Raw genomic sequence first — 22823 nt, forward strand, 5'->3', positions numbered from 1 at the left:
GGTAATTTGGAAAATATGATTGAAATAATTACAGTTACACTTGAGTGCTTATCATTTTGACATCACTAGGCTACATAATACAGTATAATAAACTCTATGGCTTAATCTGAAAAAGTCTCTAATGCAAATTAAAAACAAAAAGAATGATTTAATATTAGATTTCATGAAGGAATTTTTTCCCCGCTGTAGTCGATGATGGTATCCTAAGTTATTATTTTAGTTTATATGTATAGAAGTATTTTGTAATATTTTTATTTTTTTATCTTATTTATTATTATTATTATTTTTTTTTTTTTGCATTTTTTTATTATTATTTTTTTCTCCTGTTATATATTTACTTCATTATTTTTGGTTCTTGTAATGTTTATGGATATAATATATATCTGAATTATTGTATTTTTACTTTATGTAATGTTTCAAAACTATAATAAAAAAAGGTTTAAAAAATAAATAAATAATAATAATAAACTCTATGTCTAAATTACTATAGTATTTTTCATGTGGTTATACTAGTTTATCAGTTAGTTTACTGTAGTTAATACAAAAGTATTGAAATATAATTTGTCATCGTGGCGAAAAAATAGTTATTTAAATAAGCTCCATGCCGCGTTAAACATCACTGGGAGAATAATCAAAACTCCACAGGATGGCTAATAGTTTTTAACTGTACACACCACAATATAATAAGCTCAATAGTCAAAAACACACTATTAACTATAAATTACTATAGTATATTTGATGTGGGCCGTGTGAGTGTGTGTGTGTGTGTGTGTGTGTGTGTGTGTGTGTGTGTGTGTGTGTGTGTGTGTGTGTGTGTGTGTGTGTGTGTGTGTGTGTGTGTGTGTGTGTGTGTGTGTGTTCGTCATGAGTGCAGCAGTAGATTGGCTCTCCTCAGTGCCCATCACTCCGTCTGGGAGGGACTTTTATCTGCTCTTGTTTAGTTCTCAATGGATGCCAACATCAGCCACGACACGAGATCCGATCACATACTGTAAATATATATAGAAATAAAATCAGATGCGAGACGAAGCGCGTTTTCTTAGCGTCGGATATAACGTTAAAAGCGCGCGCTCGCCAGAAGTAATGTCGTGTGTTTAATAATGTGTTGGTCTGACTGGACTGAAATGACCATAAAGACGAAGTGATTGTGTTTTGGGTGAATCCAGATGTGATGTATGGCCTGACAGAGAGACAGACAGGCGGAGGGCATCGTCTCTGTTTATAAACACACGGATCTTCATATAGGAATCAGATATATGGGGGATTAATGCACCCTTTCCAGTGGTGCAACGGTAAGATCACCTTCATTCTTCCCGAAATACGATGGGAATTCATTTATGTATATGTAACTAATAATAATGTGATTTTGCTATATGGGTCAATGACAAAATTGAGGATAAAATAAGGTAAAGTTGGTTTTATATTCGCATATTAACCTTAATATTATAGCTTGTTTCAGTGAAAAGTGCTAATTCTAAATAGAGAAATCATATTAGCAGCTTATGACTATCAACATTGTTCACGGTCAGTTATTAAATAGTGCCAATGTTGTTTAAAAGTCATACTTACATGCGCTTTCAGACCTAATATACATAATATAGAGAGTGTTAAAATGAAAGAATGTGCGAATATAAAACCAACTTTACCTCAGTAATGACAATGGATGATTGATGTAAACAAAGAGAAACGTGTTTTAAAAGAAATGTAATGATTGGATTGTTACATGGTTTTGTGTGTTATGAAAACAATTCAGATTCTCTACTAAAACAGTTTATTGAGGTGGTAAACACAAAATGTCAGGTGGTGTAACACTTTAGTATTAAAATACACTGACAAAATGGTGAAAAAATCAATTAATTATTAGATTTCAAAGTTAATGAATTTAACAAGTTTTTTTAGTTCAAACTTCAGTGTTTTCCTGTAAAATGTATGTCAATAGTTCTTAACTTTGATAAATAAATTTTACAGTGCACTTTTTTGTACATTGAAATGCACTTCAGGCTTTATATAAAAAAATATATATTACACATTTTAAAATAGATATCTTAAAATTTTTATATCTCTGTAATGTATATTATTATGTTATTATTTTATTATTTAGTTTATTCTTTTTATTCTTTTAGTTTTATTTTATATATTATTATATTAGCCATATATTAGTTGATAATATATAATATAATATATACACACACACACACACACACACACACACACAGTTTAAGTCAGAATTATTAGCCCCGCTTCAAATTTTTTTCTTTTTTTAAATATTTCCCAAATGATGTTTAACAGAGCAAGGAAATTTCCACAGTATGTGTGAAAATGAAAATGTCTTATTTTTTTATTTTGGCTAGAATAAAAGCATTTTTAATTATTTAAACACCATTTTAAGGTCAAAATTATTATCCCCTTTAAGCTATATATTTTTTGATAGTCTACAGAACAAACCATAATTATACAATAGTATAGTATAGAACTGTCTAGAAGAATATCTTGTCAAATATTATTTACTGTCATTATGGCAAAGATAAAAATAAATCAGTTATTAGAAATGAGTTATTAAAACTATTTTGTGCATAAATGTGTTAAATAAAATCTTCTCTCCTTTAAATAGAAATTGGGGGAAAAAATAAACTGGGGGCACTTATTATTATTATTATTATTATTATTATAACTAAACTGAAAATATTACACCACTCATATCAGATCTTGAATTAATCAGATCTCTTTGAATTAATATTTTATATAGGATGCTATTATTTACTCTATATGCTTTTATATAGGATAATATATTTGTGCATATATACATTAGTTTAGTCAGTACCAAAGCCAAAAGGAACTAATCTAACAAAAACACTTCCAAATTAATATAATGAGGGAAAATATAAAAAAAATCAGGAAAATGTTAAAAAAAGTACAAAAAATAAAATAATTTTACCCATATACCAGATCTTTTTCAGTTAATATACGTTTATCATTGTCACTCTCCAAATGCTATACACATACTGTACACAGATTTAAAAAGCTTAATAGAGCATATGCACATTTTGACACTTAAAAAGGTAAACACTTTAACAGTATATATATATATATATATATATATATATATATATATATATATATATATATATATGTGTGTGTGTGTATATGTATGTGTATATATATATATATATATATATATATATATATATATATATATATATATATATATATATATATATATATATATATATATATATATATATATATATATATATATATATATATATATATATATATATATATGTGTGTGTGTGTGTGTGTGTGTGTTTGTATATATATATGTCTATATATATGACACGGAGCAGCAGCATCCGTTTTCGACGCTCAAAAGCTCAGGCGTAGTGTGGACGGATGGTGTAACCTTAGCAAAACTTATGCGTTTTAAAACTAAAACGTATTAGTGTAAACAGGGCCTTAATTTCTTTGTTTAAATTCAGCCCATATAAATTGTTAACAAAACTTATAACTTAAAATAAAAACACGCAAACCCAATGAATCCTAATTTTCAGTGCACCACCATGCTAGAAACGCGTCTCACAATATAGGTCAGCAGGTTTGCCAAGAGGCAGTGTGTGCTGTGTTTGAGGATCTGCTTTGGGAAATACACGAAAAGCGCAGCTGAAATGTGGAAAAGTGGACACTTGAGGCTGTGTCGTGAGTATTGAAACACTGCGACCCTGCGGGACGGCCTCCACAAACACTGCCTTCAAACTCAAGCAAACACGGCTGCTAAATGGCAAGCAGCTATAGTGACCTAGTTGTGCTGGAACATTTATATGGATGTATGTCTCTCCCACACACCCACTCACCCTTCTGTCTGTTTTATTTTTTATTTATGATCCATTGCAAACAGCAGAGAAGAATGGGGGCGCGCGCACTTTCTGTCTGCTGCTACTTTTATAGTATAACACTTAAGTGTGTTTAAAGAGGATATTATAATTGAGGATAATCTCATAATTGGAAACACCTTAATATTAAACACCTTACTAATGTCCTTAATTTGTAATAAATATGTTTGTGTTGGAGTTTGCATGTTCTCCCTGTGTTGGTGTGGGTTTCTTCCGGGTGCTCCGGTTTCCCCCACAGTCCAAACACATGCGCTATAGGGGAACTGGGTGAGCTAAATTATCCGTAGTGTATGTGTGTGAATGCAAGAGTGTATGGGTGTTTCCTACTGTTGGGTTGCAGCTGGAAGGGTACCCGCTGTGTAAAACATATGCTGGATAGGCTGGCGGTTCATTCAGCTGTGGTGGTCCCTGATTAATAAAGAGACTAAGCCGAAAAGCAAATGAATTAATGTTTGCGTCACCAATCTATCTCAATATGGTCAACTTTTGTGGTGTGGTCAGTTTGCTCAGTCGCTCACCTTGTATGGTGTTGTATTTGTAATGCAGAGCTCTCAGGTTCACCTCAGGTGAAGCATACTTCCATAAAAAAGATAATATAAGCAATATAAAATCAAGGTAAAACTATATGATCACAGTTCTTTTTTTTATTATGCCAGATTTAGAAAACACTAATGGTTGGCTTTAAGGAAGGGTTTTTTAGCTGATCTGTATCACAAGCCCTGCCATCTTATGGACATAAACGAGAAGGACGTGTGTCTGAAATGTTTTCACTCATCATTGTACATGTGCTGCTGCTGATGTCACAGTAAAAGTGATTTGATCACTACAAAATGTATACTCAATAACGTATTTCATATTCACGAAAATGTAGACAGTGCCCTCTGGTGGATTAGTGAATTTGTGCATTGAAACCTACCCAGAGGAATGTATTTTATGTTAGGGAAAAATGTAGACTAACGCCTGTTTTACACCGCAAGCGTCAGCGGCGCGTGAGCAGCGCGTGTGTTTTCGGCGTCCATGTTAACAGATTAGAGCTTTCATACCGCACGCAGCAGCAGCGCGTCAGAGCGAGGCGTGAGCGTCGCCGAAGCAGCAGTGCAGCGATAGTTTCGGCCCTGGGTCTATTTTTGACGCGCTGCTCACGCTCAATTAAAGTGACAGTACATTGATAATGACCAAAACACATTGAATGACAGTAAAAAGTAGCAATTTTACCCAATAAATGCGTTAATAATGTCAAATGGTTTATATATAGTCATTCAAATGAACTTAAAACGATTAAAAACGGCAACAAACATTTATTTAGGCCCGAACTTCAAAACCAAATGTAAAACTATTTTACTATCAGTTTTGCTTAAGTTGCACACTAGTGTTGTAGGAGAGGGGAAATGGAATATTTACGGGATTTGTAGTCCAATGTTTGATTCTACGATATTTATGTAAATCAATAAATTGTTTGCTTAATTAAGTCGGGATGTTTTAAACTAAACAGATGGTTTGATAGATGGTAAAGATGTTAGAAAAGACTGCATTTTAAATAAATGCATTTTATTCATCAAAACGAATGCTTTTACTAAGATGTTTTCAGCGTTGTAATAAGAAATGTTTCATGTTAGAAAGAAAGACTTTTGAAGGATCATATGACACTGAATTTTAAAATGTATTAAAACGTTAGCAACATTTTTTATATTTTATAATATACTTAATAAAATATACCAATTTATAGGAAAATCAAGCAGTGTTTTGAGTTATTTTAAAATATATCTTAAATATATATTAAATCAGCATAGAGTGCATGTGATGTATTTAACACAATCTTACGGCAATTCGTAACTTTTTGATTTAGTGGCTTTTTGAATTCATACGATTTGCTTATCCCCCAATGACGGTTAGGTTCAGGGGGCGGGGTTTGGTGCCACACCTCTTTTTTTTTAATCGTACATTTGCATATGACTGAACAAGTGCAAATTGATACGAATTAGTTGCTCTACTGTCAAAACGTAAAATAGTTACGTGTCCTTGTGAGAGCAGGCTGGTTTTATTTAACATTATTCTATGTTTTTTGAAAAGTTGTGTGTCCCTAAAGTTAATTACAATAAAACATACCCTAAGTAACATATTTCAAAATCACAAAAATGTAGACAGCGCCCTCTAGAGGATTTGCTATCTGAAACGTGCAACGAAACCTACCCAGAGCAATGTATTTTAAGTTTCGCTAAAATGTAGGTAGTTTCAGTCTGCTGCTGCTTTTATAATAATACTTAAGTGTGTTTAAGGAGAGGCACTTTGTTTGTTATATTACCTTTTACATTCAAACCTTGTGAAGTGTTATAAACTAATTTCGAGAGGAGAATGTGATATGATTGAACACGACTGGCTGCTCATATGTAATTAGTAATAATCCAATCAGGAGGATTTTAGCTTACAATAAATGTGTCGTTTTTTCCCTACTGCTCTATCTTCGTATTTGGAAGAATCTCCCCTTCCACCCCATCTCCTCCTTTTTCTTATTTCTCTGAGGGGAGCTCTCGAGACCTACCTGATCTCGGATCCCCTTACCGTACGTTCACACCGAAAGCGGCGAGAGCGTCAAAGTAGCCGGAAGTCATTCATTTTCAATTAGAGCCGGCGGCGATAGGCGTCGATAAGCGGCGAGGAGCAGCGCGGCGTGTCTTCGCCGGCGTGAGCGTCGAGGAGAGTTGAAATTAAGTCAACTTTATGGTAATGAGCTATGACGCGGTTCGGCGGCAAGCAATCAGAATGAAGACGTCCACCGCTTAATAGCAGTTCAGGGAACACAGACCTGTGAACTTTGGTTCCGACCACAGTTGTTCCCAAGGGTTTGATTATTGCGGTCGCCGGATTTCCCATTATTTACAATGTTTTCTTACAGGAACATGCATTAAATAAGTTACTGGCGAGTTACTGATGTTTATTAATGTTATATAAATTTATCTTTAAAAAGCGGGAATCTCACGCGATGTGACAGTACAAAACAGTACTGCTGCTTCAGGATATTTCAGACATATGGACACATATTGGATAAATAGAGCAAAGCCACACCACATGCAACTTGATCTTCCATTGTTTTATGAATTTGATAAGAAGTGCGCAACATTTTCAAGCTAAAAACATGTCTTATGCAGGAATGTAACTGATAATGCTGCAACGGCTCCTTTAAGTACGAGATCAATGTAGCGTGTTTTGACGCTCTCGCTGTCGGAGCTGAAGGCAGACAGCGTTGTCGCCAGGGCGGCCAGAGCGACCTTGGACGCTCTCGCCGCTTTCGGTGTGAACGTATGGTTATATGCTTATTGACCGGGCGGTAGCCTTGGGCTCAAGTATCTCCAAGCTCAGGGTTCTCTCCCGGGACAGCATGCCAAACCTGCTATTAACGCCAAGCATATCTAAATGGGAACTCTTGAAAAATAATCGGAATAAGGGAAGCAACAATACGATTAATCATTTCACGATTCAGTTTTTAGGACGGTTCGATTATTGATATGTTCAGTTGAAAAAGGAATAATATCAATTATAACGCTGCATACTGTATACAGTTAAAGTCTAAATTATTAGCCCTCCTGAATTTACACACACAAATTTTTTTAAGGTAAATTGTTGCATTATATGGGCTAATTTAAACAAATAAAGCTGAACATTACTGCATTTAATTCGTTTAAATTCAGCCCATATACATTTACCTAAAAAAGAATTAGTAAATTATTTAGTTATTCCAATTAATCATTTTTTTTTTCAATTTACTAATTTACAACAAATGCATGAGATGCATGCGAGTTTCAATAGAAACGACACTGAAGTGGTACTTTAGTTTACCATAAATGCATGTCATTCGTAGAGACCTACTGTAAATAGGTCAAACAGCACTCCCAGTATGAACTAATTACATTTAATATTAATTTAAACTATAATTGAATTTAATCCTGAATAACATGCAGTTAAGTGCCTGAAAACAATACATTCAGGTCGCACTTAACCACATTATTTCAGTAATATGAACTCACGTGGGACTAATAAGCAAACAGATAAGATGTTTGTGAAAGCAGATACATAAACAAAAACACATCGGTAAACAATTACTGGAATGGTCCGCTGTCAGCGTATGGATATATTTACACATTAAGCCAGAGGAGTTAAAGCCGGAATTATACGCCCCCCTGTTTATATTTTCCCCAATCTCTGTTTAACGGTGAGAAGATTTTTTTTTAAACACATTTATACATATAATAGTTTTAATACCTCATTTTTAATAATTTTCTTAAATATTTGTCATGATGACAGCACATAATATTTGATTAGATGTTTTTAATATACTGGTATTTAGCTTATATTGACATTTAAAGGCTTAGCTAAGTTAATTAAGTTAAAGTTAGGGTGATTAGGCAAGTGAAACATTGCAATGGACGATAGCATCGTCGTCATAGGCTGCGGTGAAATAATTTTTTATGAATAATTAATGAATTCATAACGAACTAATTATTTGTAACCGGTCGTTTCAACTACCTGACCTGCATGGTTCTTGTTTTACCCATAAACAAATCACAAATAAATAAAGATAAGTTACACATTAGTGACCACCTGTCAATCACTATTTTTCTGGCATGAATAGGCAGAGTGATCTTTGTCCGTATAATGGCGTCTACAAACTTGGTTGGTAAAAAAGGTGCACAACTAACATGAGCCAACCAACAGCATCTGAGGTTTTAGCTGAAATGATTAAGTACAAGCGTGAAAGTGAAGGATTAAAGCAGTTTACTTGGTTTGTGACACGTTACTTGATAGATTCAAAAGACAGAAGAGTCGTTAGATAGAGACGAGATTAATTAAATATCACGTTTAACAACTAAAGTGAGACTCCATTGAGCGGTACATCCTTGATAAACCGTCCAATGTGCACTGCTGTCTGGCTTAAGCGGGTTGCTGCTGCGACGGGGGCGGGGCGGAGGATCGCGATGCTGGCTCAACATCGTGATGTCTATCGGCAATCGGCAGTGGATGTTGACATCGTCTATCGACCCAACTCTACTATCTATCTCAATATGGACAACTGTTCGGGCGTGGTCAGTTTGCTCGGTTGCTCACCTTGTAAGGTGTTGTATTTGTAACGCAGAGCTCTCAGGTTCACGTCAGATCGAGCATGCTTCCACCAAAAGAAATAAAAGCAGTGTAAAATCAAGGTAAAACGATGTGGACGCAGTGCATTTTTTATAACGTCTGGTTTTGACAACACTATTGATTAGGGTAATTAGGCAAGTCATTGTTTAACAGTGGTTCGATATGGAGACAATGCAAACTAATATTGCTTAAGGGGGCTAAAAATATTGACCTTAAAATTGGTTTAAAAAAATTAAAAACGGCTTTAATTCATGCTGAAATAAAACAAATACGACTTTCTGCAGAAGAAAAAATATTATAGGAAATACTGCTAAAAATTCCTGAATCTGTTTGGGAAATATTAGGAAAAATAATACAAATAATTTTGACTTCAACTGCATATGTTAAGGCTTGACTGAGGTTTTTGAGGAGGTGATGAGTTGTTTTATTTGCAGGGAGTGTGAGAATGAAGTGGAGCGACGGCAGTGTTTGCTATCGATTTTCCTTAGACTCTCTTGAGGGAGACGTGTCTCACTTTCAGCTCAAATGATGTTAAATGACAATGCTATTGATTTCGGTTGCTCCAAGTAACTCGGTGTAGAAGAAGGCAGAAGTGAAAGAGTGGCGTTTGTTTGTTTCATTTCTCAATCAAGTGCTATCCTTTTCATTCGCTGTGCACTGTGACATTATATTCTTTGGAAATCTTGCTACTTGTGTCTAAAAATATCGATTTCTCAACACAGGCTCATTGAAAAATACATGCTTTAGCCTACATGTTTCTAAAACGCAGTAAAGTCGGAATGAAATCACTCTTCTTATTTTATGTGCTTGTTGTAAATTATATATTTGAGCATTTTATTTATTCATTCATTCCTTCAGCTTAGTCCCTTTATTCATCAGGGGTCTCCACAGCGGAATGAACCGCCACTTATTCCGGCATGTGTTTTACACAGCGGATGCTCTTCCTGCCGCAACGCAGTACCTGAAAACTGCACTTCTTTATTTTGAACAAATTAATTTGCCCTTTGAATCTTTAATCAAATATCATAACCTTTTCTCCCCCCTCGAAACGTCTTTTCTTAACTTCTGGTCACATGGAATGCCTTTAGGGCGGGGCTAACTGTTCTTTAGGGTGGGGCTATCAGGGAGTGTTGTTTCTGCTCTGCTTTCACCCATTCATCAATCTTCTTTCATTTTGTTGGCAACAATCATTTTCCAACAATCCAATCAACTCCCAGAGGACGAAAACATGCACCGCTCCACTTTTTTTCGAATTTCGTTTCAATTGTATATTGGTAATTCAATAACTACGAGCAGCTTTAAGTCTTTTAATCATATATCCAATATATATATATATATATATATATATAAATATATATATATATATATATATATATATATATTAGTGCGGTCAATTGATTAAAAAAATTAACTAATTAATCGCACCTTTTTAAAAAAATTAATCGCGATTAATCACATTTAAAATACTGAAACTTGTAATTTTGGCTATTCAAATGTAAAATTAATATAAACGCCAGACAAAAACTATTTAAATTCAAAATATAATTGTTTATTAGAATTAAAATTCAAAATATTATTTTTTAATAGAATTTTTGTTTAACTTGTGACACAGATTTCTTCATGTAAACAACACACCCACAATAAACCATCAAGATCCTGGCTTGACAGCCATATTTATTACAGAAATTAAAACACAGGCATGTTAATGACATTTAAATTTCAAAACAATCAATGCCAATAAAGAAAACATTGATTTCCATGTTGGATTCTAAGTGGAATGCAAAAAAATGCCAAAATACAGGAAAAATACATCGTTAAATACATTGCACACATCTCTCCCCCGCATCCCTCCTAGCTCTTCAGGTAGCCTATGTCGCGCGCAACTCACCCCCACCGTCCTTCAGGTACGTCTCGCGCGCACACGCCCCTACTCAGATACGTCGTTCACTCCACCCCTGACACCCCTCAACGGGCCTGACACAGACACAGACAGACACACACAACGCGCTGCAGACGTTTTGGCCCCAACGGCCTTCCATACAGGAGCGACTCCCCTCAGATTCAACACGCATGATCACGTTCATCAAATTTGCTTGAACTAAGCGTCCTAAAGTATTACTGTATTTCACAAGGATTCTGACACAACAACGCGAAGCACACGCTTTCATTGCGTTTAATGAGGAAACACGCTAAACTTGGAGGGCTCATGCTGAAAGGCAGAGTAATGCCCTGTCTTTGACAGCTCGCGACTTCACCAGACTTTCTGAGTACATTTACATAAGACACCAATACTCCGATTTTAATATGGTTTAGATTATACTCTTATTAAAATTCTACCGTGTAGCCTAAGCAGTGATTTTATTACATTAAAGGAACACCGAGTCACGAAATGCGGAGGATTTTCTTTCTGTTCGTCATGCGGTATCAACTCACAACAGAAGTCGAAAGTTAAAAATGAAACACCCGAAATTGCATGAAACTTTGGAGAGCCTGGTGATGCGACTAATTGTTTTATACTGAAACTTGCCTTCAAAAAGTGCTTCCTTGGTCTTATCCACATTTCTTGCATGTTGAACACACGTCCATCACAACAGGAAGTAAAAAAAACCTGCAACTGCGTTAATTGCGTTAATTTTTTTTAACGCGTTAATTATTTAAAATTAATCGCATGCGTTAACGCACTAATTTTGACAGCGCTAATATATATATATATATATATATATATATATATATATATATATATATATATATATATATATATATATATATAAATTTTGTTCAAATTCCTTTTTCTTTGTCAAACTAACAAAAAACCTACTTTAAAAAAAATACTAGCTTTCTATTATATTGTTTTCGTATTATTTAACCTCCTTTTAGGTGTCAAAATCACTGTTTTAAACTTGTCGCTCACCCAGAGTTTTAAACTTCAACAATGAAAATAACATTTTAAAATATTATTTATCAGGTATCTACTAATGTATCTTAATGAAGCAGTAGCGAAGCAGGTTCAAATCAGGTGAAGCATGCTTCCACCAAAAGAAATAAAAGCAACGTAAAATCAAGGTAAAACTATGTGGACGCAGTGCTTCTTCTTTTTAAAGAATTTAAATCTGATTTAGATTTAGATAAATCAAGAATTTGTCTGATTTAGAAAACACTATTGGTTGGCTTTAGAGATGGGTTTGCTAGATGACAAGCCCTGCTTTCTTCTGGACATGTACAAGAAATAATAATAAAAAATTAGATAAAAATTCTTCTTTTTTTTAAATAAAATTGCATTTAATAAGGCGAGGCAGTGGCGCAGTAGGTAGTGCTGTCGCCTCACAGCAAGAAGGTCGCTGGTTCGAACCTCGGCTCAGTTGGCGTTTCTGTGTGGAGTTTGCATGTTCTCCCTGCCTTCGCATGGGTTTCCTCCAGGTGCTTAGTTTTCCCCCACAGTCCAAACACATGCGGTACAGGTGAATTGGGTAGGCTGAATTGTCCATAGTGTATGAGTGTGTGTGTGGATGTTTCCCAGAAATGGGTTGCGGCTGGAAGGGCATCCGCTGCGTAAAAACTTGCTAGATAAGTTGGTGGTTTATTCCGTTGTGGCGACCCCGGATTAATAAAGGGACTAAGCTGACAAGAAAATGAATGAATGAATGAATGAATGCATTTAATAATTGTAGTACACTGTACTTCAGTACGATTAAGCTCACCTCACACAATGAATCCCGCCGTTTAATTGAGCGAAAGCCCTTTGCGGATTGCTGTTTTTGTCCAGCGAGTGAGGAAGTAAAGCCTGAAACACTTGAAGATTAGCCATTAAAGCTACGGTCAGATGTGTGTGTGTGTGTGTTTGAATGAGGTGCTATCATCATCATGCTTTTGCTTGTGTGTTCAGGGTGCTTCTGCGGTTTGGGACTAATCTACTCCAATAAGACCTGCACTATGCCCTCCGTCACCTTCCAGGACCTTCCTCTCAACATCTACATGGTCATCTTCGGCACAGGCATCTTCGTCTTCGTCCTCAGCCTCATCTTCTGCTGCTACTTCATAAGGTCAATCTGGTACCCACATATACACACACACAGTTGAAGTCAGAATTATTCGACCTCCTGTTTATTTATGTTCTTTTTCAAATATTTCCCAAATGATGTTGAGCAGATTCAGGAATTTTTCACAGTATTTCCTATAATGTTTTTTCTTCTGGAGAAAGTCTTACTTGTTTTATTTCGGCTAGAATAAAAGCAGTTCTTAATTTATTTTAAGCCATTTTAAGGTCAATATTATTAGCCCCCTTCAGCAATATTAGTGTTGGATTGTCTCCAGAACAAACCACTGTTATACAATGACTTGCCTAATTACCCTAACTTTACCCTAATTACCCTAGTGAAGCCTTTACATGTCACTTTAAGCTGAACACTAGTGTCTTGAAGAATATCTAGTCAAATATTATGTGCTGTCATCATGACAGAGAGAAAATAAATCAGTTATTAGAGATGAGTTATTAAAACTATTATGATTAGAAATGTGCTTAATCTTCTCTCCGTTAAACAGAAATTGGGGACTAAATATATACAGGAGGGTGAATAATTGTCTTCAACTGTACATGAACACACAGATGTAAGTGTGTGTATATATATCAGGAAATTGCTGTATTCTTGGTACACAAGCAGACGTCAGCAGCACCGCAACAGATGAATGCTCTTTAATGAGCTGCTATATTACACACACACACACACACACACACACACCGCTGCAAATAACCTTTATTTTTCTCTTGTCGTCAACAGTAAATTGAGACATCAGGCTCAAAGTGAACGCTTTGGATACCGAGAGGTAAAAGAGAGTAAACATGCTTTCAAAAGTTCATCTTTTACCTGTTTATGGAATAAAGAGTATAACTTTATTACCTGTCATTTACCTGTCATTCAAAGAGAATAACTTTATTACCTGTAATCTGCAGGTGGTTTTAAAAGGGGATCCAAAGAAGCTGAATCTACATGGGGTAAGAAACGGCCTTTTTTACAGTCATAATAACAAGGTTTCAGTCTTTTAAATGTAGAACTTAAAGACTTTGCCAGGCCTGGATAATAAAAATAAATAAAATGTAATTAATTTAATAAATTGCAGTATTTAAGGTAAATATATTTTAGTATTCATACTCACTTTATTTTGTTTTGTAAGTAAATAATTTGAAAACATATTAGTGCTGGGCAAAGATTAATCGCATATAAAATAAAAGTAGGTAGTGCTGTCGCCTCACAGCAAGAAGGTCGCTGGTTCGAACCTCAGCTCAGTTGGCGTTTCTGTGTGGAGTTTGCATGTTCTCCCTGCGTTCGCGTGGGTTTCCTCCGGGTGCTCCGGTTTCCCCCACAGTCCAACACATGCGGTACAGGTGAATTGGGTAGGCTGAATTGTCCGTAGTGTATGAGTGAGTGCGTGAATGTGTGTGTGGATGTTTCCCAGAGATGGGTTGCGGCTGGAAGGGCGTCCGCTGCGTAAAAACTTGCTGGATAAGTTGGCGGTTCATTCCGCTGTGGCGACCCCGGACTAATAAAGGGACTAAGCCGACAAGAAAATGAATGAATGAATGTATTTAAGGTAAATATATTTTAGTAGTTATACTCACTTTATTTTGTCTTGTAAGTGAATAATTTGAAGAAATATTAGTGCTGGGCAAAGATTAATCGCATTCAAAATAAAAGCTTGGTTTGACATAATATATTTGTGTGTATTACTTATATTTGCTATATGTACAAACACTGGCCACTTTATTAGGTACATCTTACTAGTACCAGGTTGGCACCGCCTTTGCCTTTAGAACTGCCTCAATCCTTGGTGGTAAAAATATTCCTCAGAGATGTTGCTCCATATTGACATGATAGCATCACACAGTTGCTGCATTTTGTCGGCTGCACATCCATGATGCCAATCTCCCGTTCCACCACTTTCCAAAATTGCTCTATTGGATTGAGCTCTGGTGACTGTGGAGGCCATTTGAGTACAGTGAACTCATTGTCACGTTCAAGAAACCAGTCTGGGATGATCGAGCTTTATGACATGCTGCGTTATCCTGCTGGAAGTAGCCATCAGAAGATGGAGACACTGTGCTCATAAAGGGATGGACATGGTCAGCAGCAATACTCAGGTAGGCTGTGGCGTTGATGCTCAATTGGTACTAATGAGCCCAAAGAAAATCTCCCCCACACCAATACACCACCACCAGCAGCCTGAACTGCTGATACAAGGCAGGATGGATCCATGCTTTCATGATGTTGAGGCCAAATTCTGACCCGAGCATCTGAATGTGTCAGCAGAAATGGAGACTCATCAGAGCAGCGACGTTTCTCCAATCTTCTATCCAGTTTTGGTGAGTCTGTGTGAATTGTAGCCTCAGTTTCCTGTTCTTAGCTGACAGGAGCGGCACCCGGTGTGCTCTTCTGCTGCTGTAGCCCATCCGCCTCAAGGTTGGACGTGTTGTGTGTTCAGAGATGCTCTTCTGCAGAGCTCGGTTGTAGCGAGTGCTTATTTGAGTTACTGTTGCCTTTCTATCAGCTGGAACCAGTCTGGCCATTCTCCTCCGACCATTAACAAGGCATTTGCGCCCACAGACCTGCCGCTCGCTGGATATTTCCTCTTTTTCAATTCTCTGTAAATCCTAGAGATGGTTGTGCGTGAAAATCCCAGTAGATCAGCAGTTTCTGAAATACTCAGAGCAGCCCGTCTGGCAGCAACAACCACGTTCAAAGTCTCTTAAATCCCCTTTCTTCTCCATTCTGATGCTCGCTTTGACCTGCAGCAGATCGCCTTGACCATGTCTACATGCCTAATTGCATTGAGTTGCTGCCATCTGATTGGCTGATTAAAAATGTGCGTTAATGAGCAGGTGTACCTAATAAAGTGGCCGGTGAGTGTATATATAATTTGTATTATATATGCATATTTTTTATAAGGCAAATGTATTTTGTTTTACTCCAATCTACGCATCCATGTGTGTATTTACATATACATAATAAATAGAGTGTAAAAAGTGCTGGGTTCCACACAATGGATTTGTGTTAAGACGACATGAAGGAATTAAGTTCGTGTGTTACTTATTACTTAAATTTAAGTAGATTGAACATAAAACAGTTAAGATGTCTCAATAAAACCTCAATAAATTAAATAAGTAGCTCAAACAAACAGCAAACGTCCGATTTTGAGTGTAGAAAGTAGAAGATTCTCATCTTGAATTGCAATATTTTATGAGTTATATCGGATATCTTGTCTAACATCTCTCAGTACAGTGGTTATTGGACTCACATGTGTTCCCCGTGTGTGTGTGTGTCTCCGCAGCAGACGTGTGCAGTGTGTCTGGAGGACTTTAAGGTGAAAGATGAGCTGGGAGTGTTGCCATGCCAACATGCCTTTCACAGGAGGTGCGTAATGAGCTGCTCTCCAAAAACACAGCCGTCCTGCTATTGTTAGACTGACAGGAGACGCACTAATGCGCTCTGCTTTTACACCATTCCTCTGTTTAAACATGAGCGTATGCAGATGAATAATTACCAGAAGATGAGCATAAGTGGAAACACCAGCCATTACAGACTTTGATTGGAAGCAATGACTGTGAGGTTTACAAAATAAAAAGTACTCACTGTTTACTCTGCCTCCAGTGGCTTGACATATTTATGAGGTTTTTTTATTTTTATTTGGTTGAACACAAAAGAGGATACTTTGAAGAATGCTGGAAACCGGTAACCATTGACTTCTGTTGCAGAAAAAACAAATACTACGAAAGTCGGTGGTTACAGGTTTGCAGCATTCCTCAAAATATCTTAACTTGTTTCCAACCTTTATTAGTTTCTTTCTTCTGTCAAAAAAACAAATGAAGATACTTTGAAGAATGTCGGAAACTGGTAACCATTGACTTCCATAGTAGGAAAAACAAATACTTTGGAAGTCAATGGTTACAGGTTTCCAGCATTGTTCAAAATATCTTCACTTGTTTTAAACCTTTATGAGTTTCTTCTTTCTGTTGAACACAAATTAAGATATTTTAAAGAATGTTGGAAACCGGTAACCATAGACTTCCATAGTAGAAAAAAACAAATATTACGGAAGTCAGTGATTAAAGGTTTCCAGCATTCTTCAAAATATTTTCAATTATTTTGAACCTTTATGACTTTTTCCTCTGTTGAACACAAAAGAAGATATTTTGAAGAATGCTGGAAACCGGTAACCATTGACTTCCATTGTAGAAAAAACAAATACTACAAAAGTCAGTGGTTACAGGTTTTCAGCGTTCCTCAAAATATCTGAACTTGTTTCCAACCATTATTAGTTTCTTTCTTCTGTTTAAAAAACAAATGAAGATACTTTGAAGAATGTTGGAAACTAGTAACCATTGACTTCCATAGTAGGAAAAACAAATACTATGGAAGTCAATGGTTACAGGTTTCCAGCATTGTTCAAAATATCTTCACTTGTTTCAAACCTTTATGAGTTTCTTCTTTCTGTTGAACACAAATTAAGATATTTTAAAGAATGTTGGAAACCGGTAACCCTTGACTTCCATAGTAGAAAAAACAAATAGTACGGAAGTCAGTGATTAAAGGTTTCCAGCATTCTTCAAAATATTTTCAATTATTTCGAACCTTTATGACTTTTTCCTCTGTTGAACACAAAAGAAGATATTTTGAAGAATGCTGGGAATGGGTAACCATTGAGTTCCATAGTAAAAAAAAATAAAAAAAATACTACAGAAGTCAGTGATTAAAGGTTTCCAGCATTCCTCAAAATATCTTCACTTGTTTCAAACCTTTTTGATTTTTTCCTTTGTTGAACACAAAAGAGGATACTTTGAAGAATGCTGGAAACCAGTAACCATTGACTTCCATTGTAGAAAAAACAAATACTACAAAAGTCAGTGGTTACAGGTTTTCAGCGTTCCTCAAAATATCTGAACTTGTTTCCAACCATTATTAGTTTCTTTCTTCTGTTTAAAAAACAAATGAAGATATTTTGAAGAATGTTGGAAACTGGTAACCATTGACTTCCATAGTAGGAAAAACAAATACTATGAAAGTCAATGGTTACAGGTTTCCAGCATTGTTCAAAATATCTTCACTTGTTTCAAACCTTTATGAGTTTCTTCTTTTCGTTGAACACAAATCAAGATATTTTGAAGAATGCTGGAAACGGGTAACCCTTGACTTCTATAGTACAAAAAAAAAATTAACTATTAAAGTCAGTGCTTACAGTTTTCCAGCATTATTTAAAATATCTTCTTTTGTTTGAAACATGAGTTTCATATCTCTGTTGAACACAAATGAAGAGACATTGAAGAATGCTGGAAACGGGTAACCATTGACTTCTATAGTAGGAAAAACAAATACTATGGAAGTCAATAGTTACAGGTTTCCAGCATTCTTCAAAATATCTTCACTTGTTTCAGACCTTTATGACTTTTTGCTCTGTTTAACACAAAAGAAGATATTTTGAAGAATGCTGGGAATGGGTAACCATTGAGTTCCATAGTAAAAAAATAAAATAAAAATACTACGGAAGTCAGTGATTAAAGGTTTCCAGCATTCTTCAAAATATCTTCACTAATTTTTTTCTTCTGTGACCCATTTCCAGCATTCTTCAAAATATATTCGTGTTCAACAGAGAAGCAAAAGTCATAAAGGTTTGAAACAAGTGAAGATATTTTGAAGAATGCTGGAAACCTGTAACCACTGACTTCCGTAGTATTCGATCTTGTTCCTATGAAAGTCAATAGTTACCGGTTTCCAGCATTCTTCGAATGATCTTCTTTTATTCAACAGAAGAACGAAATTTATTTTAGGTTTGAAACAAGTAAAGATATGCAGTTGCTATGGAAACCTTCAGTTTTTCTGTATTTTGTATAAATTAGTATGTTGTTATGTGTACAGCTACATGACAATCACGTGTGTGTGTGTTATTGGACTAACTTGTCAGGTGTGTGTGTGTTTGCAGGTGTGTGGTGAAGTGGCTGGAGGTGCGCTGTGTGTGTCCAATGTGTAACAAACCTCTGTCTGGATCCTCCGAGCAGCACCAGAGCCTCGGGACTCTGCTGGATGAGCTGGTGTAGAGCGCAGACTAGCATTAGCATCAAAAAAAACAAAAAAACTCACAAACGCCTCTGACCTGACTGTGATTTCACCCGAATCTGAGACTGATGAACGCCAGGGCCACGTCTTATTCATGACGAACCAACTGAGGAAGCATTTAGGATGAGGTTTTGTGTCTTTTCAGACTGTAATTAAGCACTGAATGCTAACAGAGCTGTCTGTTTGTATGCTAACTCAGAAGGCTAACTCACCACAGGTTCCCTCAGGAATACATACAGGGTTTTTTGGATAAGTGGTTTTCGATTTTATCGGTTAAATAAGGTCTGTGTTTAACAATTTTTCAAGTTTTGAAGAACTCAAAAACAACACTTGGGTGCTAACCTTAACCCTAACTGCTTAAGTTATACGTTGCTAGCAAGTTCTCACGTTTAAAGTAGGCTACATATGTAAAGTGGATACTAAAGTTGTTTTGGGACCATACTATAGTAAAGTGTATGATACTGTATGTATTATATTGTTTACAACCCTTCTACAATAGTGAACTGATAAACGGTAATAAATACTGTAGTTCACTTTCGTTTTTTACTATAGTTAACTGTGGTTTGTCGTAGTATAATGTACAATAGAGTTGTTAAAAAGCTGCAGTGTTGAGTTATTTGTTTATGTTGTTATGGTATGGAGCCAGATCAGTCTCAAAAATAATACGTTTGCAAAAGAAAAACTCATACATGCACCGCACAATTCACATTTACAGAATTCAATTCGTAAATTCAAAACACAATTTGTGAATTCACGGTTTGAATTTACGAATTGGATTTGCACATTTATAATTTGTGTTTTGAGTTCAGGAATGATGTTTTTTTTTACAAATTGTGTTTTAAATATACAAATTGCGTTTTGAATATTTACAAAATGAGTTTTGAATTTACGAATTGGATTTGCACATTTATGAATCGTGTTTTAAATTTACGAATTGGATTTGCGCATTTATGTATTGCATTTTGAATTTACGAATTTGATTTGCACATTTATGAATTGCATTTTGAAATTACAAATTGGATTTGCACAATTCCAAATAGTGTTTTGAATTTACAAATTGGATTTGCGCATTTATGAATTGTTTTGAATTTATGAATAAGATTTGCAAATTTATGAATTGTATTTTGAATTTACGAATTTGATTTGCACATTTATGAATTGCATTTTGAAATTACAAATTGGATTTGCACAATTCCAAATAGTGTTTTGAATTTACAAATAGGATTTGCGCAGTTAAGAATTGTGTTTCGAATTTGTGCATTGGTTTTGCGCATTTATGAGTTGCATTTTGAATTTACGAATTGGATTTGCACATTTTCTTATTGTGTTTTAAATTTATAAATTGGATTTGCGCATTTACGAATAGTGTTTTGAATTTACGAATAGGATTTGCACATTTACGAATTGTGTTTTAAATTCACAAATAGGCTTTGCGCATTTACGAATTGTGTTTTGAATTTGCACATTGGATTTGCGCATTTATTAATGGAACTTTGAATTTACGAATTGGATTTGCACATTTCTAAATTGTGTTTTGAATTTACAAATAGGATTTGCGCATTTAAGAATTGTGTTTTGAATTTGCATTGGATTTGCGCATTAATGAATTGTGGTTTAATTTTACGAATAGGATTTGCACATTTACAAATAGTGTTTTGAATTTAAGAGTTGGATTTGTATGTTTACAAATAGGGTTTAGAATTTACGAACTAATAGTTAATGTGAATTGTAAATGTAATATTTTTGAGACTGAACTTGCTCAATACTATAGTTGTAGTGTTACCATAGCAACTGTAGAATCACCACAACAGATTAAATCAAGTACTTTACTGTAGTATGGTTCAAAAACACTACAGTGTTTACTTCATATCACTATAGTTTTGGTTTTTTTTATGTCTGTTGCTACAACTAGCACATGAATGTGGGTTTACATGCTTTATGTATTATGTAGAAACCAAAAATTGTTTGTTTCATGCTAAATATGCCTGTGTGTTCAAGTATTTTGAGAGTGGACAATGTGGAAGTAAATTGGGCGGGGCTAAACAGCCTCTTCAGCTCTCTAATTGTAGGAATTCCCGCACAGCATCATGGGTATTGTAGTTTTTCACCACAGATCACAAACAAATGTGTCTAATGGTTTCTAGAAAAGCATTAACTGTCAATTTACACCTTTATAACTCACAATATAGTCTTGTCTCTATCGGTTTACTGCCTGATAGTAACTTTTAGCAGCCTTTTTAAAGCGCACAACAGTTTTCAAAAGTCTTATTTGCTTCATGAATGTGTGTAATTTGTGTTGTGGAACAAACCGTGCCAAATGAAATGTAAACACAGGCCGTATTTGACTTCAAAACCACTTCAGAAACCCATGTTGACGTCCTTCGAGAACCACTCTCTCAAAACTGCTAATTCTCTTCTGGGTTTTAGGACTACAAATGAAACGTGGCTACTGTAAACAGTCTACATGAGGCCAGCGGAGATGATGGAAACAGTGTTTACTGCATTCAGACGATGTAATGACAGCACAGTGCATCGGGCCCAAAGAACTAGGTGTGCGTGTGTATGTGTGTGTGTGTATGTTTCACAGTCATCAGTAGTAGCGACTGATGCCTCCTTCATTTCAAGATGATATGTGCACAAATCCTCAATGGTTGTAAGAGACTTTAAGCAAACACTACCACAGTTCCCGGACACAGGAATGGGCTGCCAATGACAACACAAGTGGCTTTCTTTTTGTATTTCAAGTTACTTTCGTGTTTGTTCACTGTAATCTGGTGGCCATTGTTATTACCTGCAGTGTTTTAGTCAATGTTTTCACACTGAAAAAAGACAAAAAAAGAACATTTTGACAGCAATTTACTGAGCATGTTGTCTTTTGTGTGTCGAAGTACACTATTTTATATTTAGTTTATATATACACTACCTGATAAAAGTCTTGTCGTCGATCTCAGTTGTAAAAGCAACGCATAACAACTTGATTTCTAGTTGATCATTTGGAAAAGTGGAAGAAGGTGGATTTTTCTGCTGATCTGCATCCCAATCATCACAAACACTGCAGAAGACCTACTGGAACCACCATGGAGCCAAGATTCCCATGGAAATCAATCAAGTTTGGTGAAGGAAAAGTCATGGTTTGGGGTTACATTCAGTATGGAGAGATCTGCAGAGTGTTTGGCAACATCAACAGCCTGAGGTATCAAGACATCTGTGCTGCACATTACATTACAAACCACAGGAGAGGGACAATTCTCCAGCAGGATAGCGCTCCTCATACTTCAGCCTCCACATCAAAGCTCCTGAAAGCAAAGAAGGTCAATTTGCTCCAGGATTGGCCAGCCCAGTCACCAGACATGAACATTATTGAGCATATATTGAGAGCGCCGCCTATTCACAAACAGCAATTACTTAACTCATGTAAAATGGTAAAACGATTAGTTTGATGGATTGTGAATGAAATCAGTTTAAATATAGTTTTTAAATAATTACTATTAAAATCTTATCACAAAAATGGCTAATTAACTGTTAATCGGGGTGCATAAACTCTGTCCTGGAGGGTCGGTGTCATGGAAAGTTTAGTTTCAGCCTTAATCAGACACACCTGGGAAGGGGCGTAGTGCAAAATGCGGAGGTCCCCCTGTAGGGATCACTGACGGGACCCCCTGATGAAGGGGGGGGGGTAGGGGTGAGAGACAACACAGGGGAA

The 22823-nt window shown here is 35.8% G+C and overlaps 1 protein-coding gene across 2 annotated transcripts; it reads left to right on the forward strand.

The window, feature by feature from the left end:
- The first annotated feature begins 929 nt into the window (after nucleotides 1-929).
- On the forward strand, nucleotides 930-21975 carry rnf122 (ring finger protein 122). Of its 2 annotated transcripts, none has more exons than XM_005172495.6 (6): nucleotides 930-1292; nucleotides 12904-13060; nucleotides 13796-13841; nucleotides 13969-14010; nucleotides 16344-16423; nucleotides 18987-21975. In XM_005172495.6, the coding sequence occupies exons 1-6, from the start codon at nucleotides 1268-1270 to the stop codon at nucleotides 19099-19101; spliced, it is 465 nt and encodes a 154-aa protein (XP_005172552.1). In that variant the 5' UTR covers nucleotides 930-1267; the 3' UTR covers nucleotides 19102-21975. The 2 variants fall into 2 exon arrangements, with proteins under 2 accessions (XP_005172552.1, NP_001314745.1); NM_001327816.1 differs by having other exon boundaries at nucleotides 931-1292; nucleotides 16341-16423; nucleotides 18987-19881.
- Nucleotides 21976-22823: the final 848 nt, after the last annotated feature.

This window comes from Danio rerio, chromosome 8 (genome assembly GCF_049306965.1).
Source record: "Danio rerio strain Tuebingen ecotype United States chromosome 8, GRCz12tu, whole genome shotgun sequence".
Classification (NCBI taxonomy): domain Eukaryota; kingdom Metazoa; phylum Chordata; class Actinopteri; order Cypriniformes; family Danionidae; genus Danio; species Danio rerio.